The sequence below is a fragment of the Anneissia japonica genome, unplaced genomic scaffold (assembly GCF_011630105.1).
Source record: "Anneissia japonica isolate Jap-2015-1 unplaced genomic scaffold, ASM1163010v1 scaffold287726_len2788222_cov184, whole genome shotgun sequence".
NCBI classification, from domain to species: domain Eukaryota; kingdom Metazoa; phylum Echinodermata; class Crinoidea; order Comatulida; family Comatulidae; genus Anneissia; species Anneissia japonica.
Window position 1 is genome coordinate 861,531 of NW_022705125.1, and position 4,047 is coordinate 865,577.

At 39.2% G+C, this 4,047-nt stretch overlaps 1 protein-coding gene across 1 annotated transcript in view; it reads left to right on the forward strand.

Moving 5' to 3' along the window:
- LOC117105316 (mucin-2-like) overlaps positions 1 to 4,047 on the forward strand; it is a 19,933-nt gene that overhangs the window by 13,121 nt on the left and 2,765 nt on the right. The window contains exons 16-17 of the mRNA XM_033246436.1: positions 1,599 to 2,671; positions 3,582 to 3,737. Coding sequence (XP_033102327.1) covers positions 1,599 to 2,671; positions 3,582 to 3,737 — 1,229 coding nt within the window. The remainder of the gene's footprint in view (positions 1 to 1,598; positions 2,672 to 3,581; positions 3,738 to 4,047) is intronic.

Genomic DNA, 4,047 nt, shown 5'->3' on the forward strand with positions numbered 1-4,047 from the left:
ACTACTGGCCAACCATCAGTTGTAACAACAGGCCCACCATCTGTAATTTCTACAGCTCAACCAACAGGTATAACAACAGGCCAAGCATCAGTTGTAACTACTTCTCAACCATCAATAGCTACCAGCCATCCATCAGTTGTAACAACAGGCCAGCCATCTGGTGTAATTACAACAGGTCAACCATCGGTTGTTACAACAGCTCAATCACCAATAACTACTGGCCAGCCATCAGTTGTGACAACAGGCCAACCGTCTGTAGTTACTACAGCTCAACCAACAGGCATAACGACAGGTCCACCATTAGTTGTAACTACTGCTCCACCACCAATAACTACTGGCCAGCCATCAGTTGTAACAACAGGCTCACCATCTGTATTTACTACGTCTCGACCTACAGTTACAACAGGTCAACCATTAGTTGTAACCACACGTCAACCCTCAGTTGTTACTACAGCTCAACCTACAGTTACAACAGGTCAACCATCAGTTGGAACTACAGGCCAAACGTCTGTAGTTACTACAGCTAAACCAACAGGTATAACAACAACAGGCCAAACATATGTTGCAACTACTGCTCAACCACCAATATCGACTGGCCAACCATCAGTTGTAACAACAGGCCAACCATCTATAGTTACTACACCTCAACCTGCAGTTACAACAGGACAACCATCAGTTGTTACTACTGCTCAACCGCCAATAACTACAGGCCAACCACCAGTTGTAACAACAGGCCAACCATCTTTAGTCACTACAGCTGCACCAACAGGTATAACAACAGGTCAAACATTAGTTGCAACAACAGGCCAACCATCTGGCATAACTACAGCTCAACCTACACTTACTACAGGTCAACCATCAGTTGCTAGTACAGCTCAACCGCCAATAACTACTGGCCAGCCATCAGCTGCAACAACAGGTCAAACGTCAGTTGTTACTACAGCTCAACCACCAATAACTACTGGCCAGCCATCAGTTGTAACAACAGGCTCACCATCTGTAATTACTACGGCTCAAATTACAGTTACAACAGGTCAACCATCAGTTGTAACCACAGGTCAACCATCAGTTATTACTACAGCTGAACCAACAGGTATAACTACAGGCCAACCATCAGTTGTAACTACAGCTCAATCGCCAATGACTACTGGTCAACCATCAGTTGTAACAACAGGCCAACCTTCAGTTGTAACAACAGGTCAACCATCAGTTGTTACTACAGTTCAACCACCAATAACTACTAGCCAACCTTCTTCAGTTACTACAGCTCAACCAACAGGTATATCAACAGGCCAACCATCAGTTATTACTACAGCTCAACCACCAATAACTACTGGCCAACCATCAATTGTGACAACCAGCCAATCGTCTGTAGCTACTACAGTTGAACAAGCAGGTATAACAACAAGTCAAACATCAGTTGTAACAACAGGCCAACCATCAGGTGTAACTACAACTCAACCTACAGTTGCAACAGGTCAACCATCAGTTGTTACTACTATTCAACCACCAACTACTGGCCAACCATCAGTTACAACAGGTCCACCATCTGTAATTACTACAGCTCAGCCAACAGGTATAACAACAAAAGGCCAAACATCAGTTGTAACTACTGCTCAACCACCAATTACTACTGGCCAACCATCAGTTTTAACAACAGGTGAACCATCAGTTGTTACTACAGCTCAACAACCAATAACTACTGGCCAACCATCAGTTGTGACAACAGGCCAACCGTCTGTATTTACTACAGCTCAACCTACAGGTATAACAACAGGTCAACCATCAGTTATTACTACCGCTCAACCATTAATAACTACTGGACAACCGTCAATTGTTACAACAGGCCAACCGCCTGTAGTTACTACGGCTGAACCAACAGGTAGAACTACAGGCCAACCATCAGTTGTAACAACAGGCCAACCACCTGTAGTTACTACAGCTCAACCAGCAGGTATAACAACAGGCCAATCATCAGTTGTAACTACAGCTCAACCACCAATAACCACTGGGCAAACGTCAGTTGTAACAACAGGACATCCATCACTTGTTACTACAGGTCAACCACCAATAACTACTGGCCAACCATCAGTTATAACAACTGGTCAACCATCAGTTGTTACTACAGCTCAACTATCAGTAACTACTGGCCAGCCATCAGCTGTAACAAGTCCACCATCTGTAATTACTACAGCTCAACCAACAGGTATAACAACAATAGGCCAAACATCAGTCGTAACTACTGCTCAACCACCAATTACTACTGGCCAACCATCAGTTGTAACAACAGGCCAACCGTCTGTAGTTACTACTGCTCAACCAACAGGCATAACGACAGGTCAACCATCAGTTATTACTACAGCTCAACCATTGATAACTACTGGCCAACCATCAATTGTGACAACAGGTCAACCATCTGCTATATCCACAGCTCATCCTACTGCTGTGACAACAGGACAACAATCCGTTGTGACTACAGCTCCATTTGGAACTACATCAATCTTACATCTTACTCAAAGTACAGAAATAGCTATATTTACAGCTGCAGTAACTACAGCTTCTCCGACTACAGTTCAACCATCTGTCATAACAACAGCTCAACCAACAGTTCAGACAACCGGCCAACCATCTTATGTAACAACCGGTGAACCAAAAATTACTACAACTGAAGGTTTGATTTTTGTCTCTGAATATCATTGTTTCTAAAGATTTTGTGAATAATTAAACTGAATTAAATTGGAATTGCTTTCAGAGCAGTTTGCCTATCGTTTTCCTAACTACTTTATATTTTATACATTACCTAATAGTCACTGCCGCATGTTTTAAATATAAAGTCTATTTGCTCAAAGCTGACCCTCTGTTTTTTTTTAAATCTGCTATTAATCAAATGGTTTACTGAGTATAGATATTTATAGTTGCATTTTTCCACTAAAGTAAAACCTAAAAAGGATCAAATATTTTGTTAACTTCCAACCAGAAACAGATTGAAGATAATTGGTTTTGCTGATTTACAGACACTTTACTACAAAAATTCTTACATTGATTACCAACCAGTTTAAGGGCCTATGCAAAGGAATAGTGTATAGTAAAAATATTATTTAAATTTTTACTAATAGACAGTGATTTTTGGTATCATACAGTGTTTTGAATTGTACAGTTAGTTATAAGAAACTTAAAATATTGTTAGCTTAGAGCAGTTGACTAACGTATTCTTGACTACTTTATATTTACAAATTTACATATTAAGCAACTTAAAATATTTTATTATTTAGCAGTGCATTTTTAATCTAAATTAAGTACAAATGTCATACATCTAATAATTATATCATTAGATTCAAACACTGTATTATATTATTGCCTTAGACTTTAGAATGCACAGATTTATCTTAAAATAATATAAACTGTACACTAAATGAAGTTACACTATCATATGAGGTATGCTTGAAAAAAATTGGATGATAGTAGCAATGATTGAGCTTTGAATTGTTGTAACTTCACTAAATTTGTTGATAGTAGATTATATTTACTATGGAATAAATAATTTACATGACAGTTTTGAAAATTTTTTTTCTTCACTGAAGTTGCTCAGAGGACAATGGTAACAACCATGTTTGGAACAGTACCTACTACATGTGCTGCCAGGCAGTTCCGTTGTGGAAGTGGGGAGTGTATTGAGTCTGATAGACTTTGTAACAGAGTTCAAGATTGCTCTGACTATTCTGATGAAATAGGATGTGGTATGGTGTTTGTTTTATTTCTCCCATATATATAATGTATGATAGATTTACACACACACACACACACACACGCACACACACACACACACACACACCCACACACACACACACACACATATATATATATATATATATATACCTTTATTCCTTTATTCGGCTCTTAAGGGGAAACTCTTTTGTCTATAATTTCGCCTTAACGTCGTTTAAGTTTCCCCTTAGCGACACTACTTTCGCCTTAACGTACTGTTTTTAACCCTTTTCATTGTTTTAGTTTCCCCCTATGGATAGATCTAAGCTGTTATATATATAT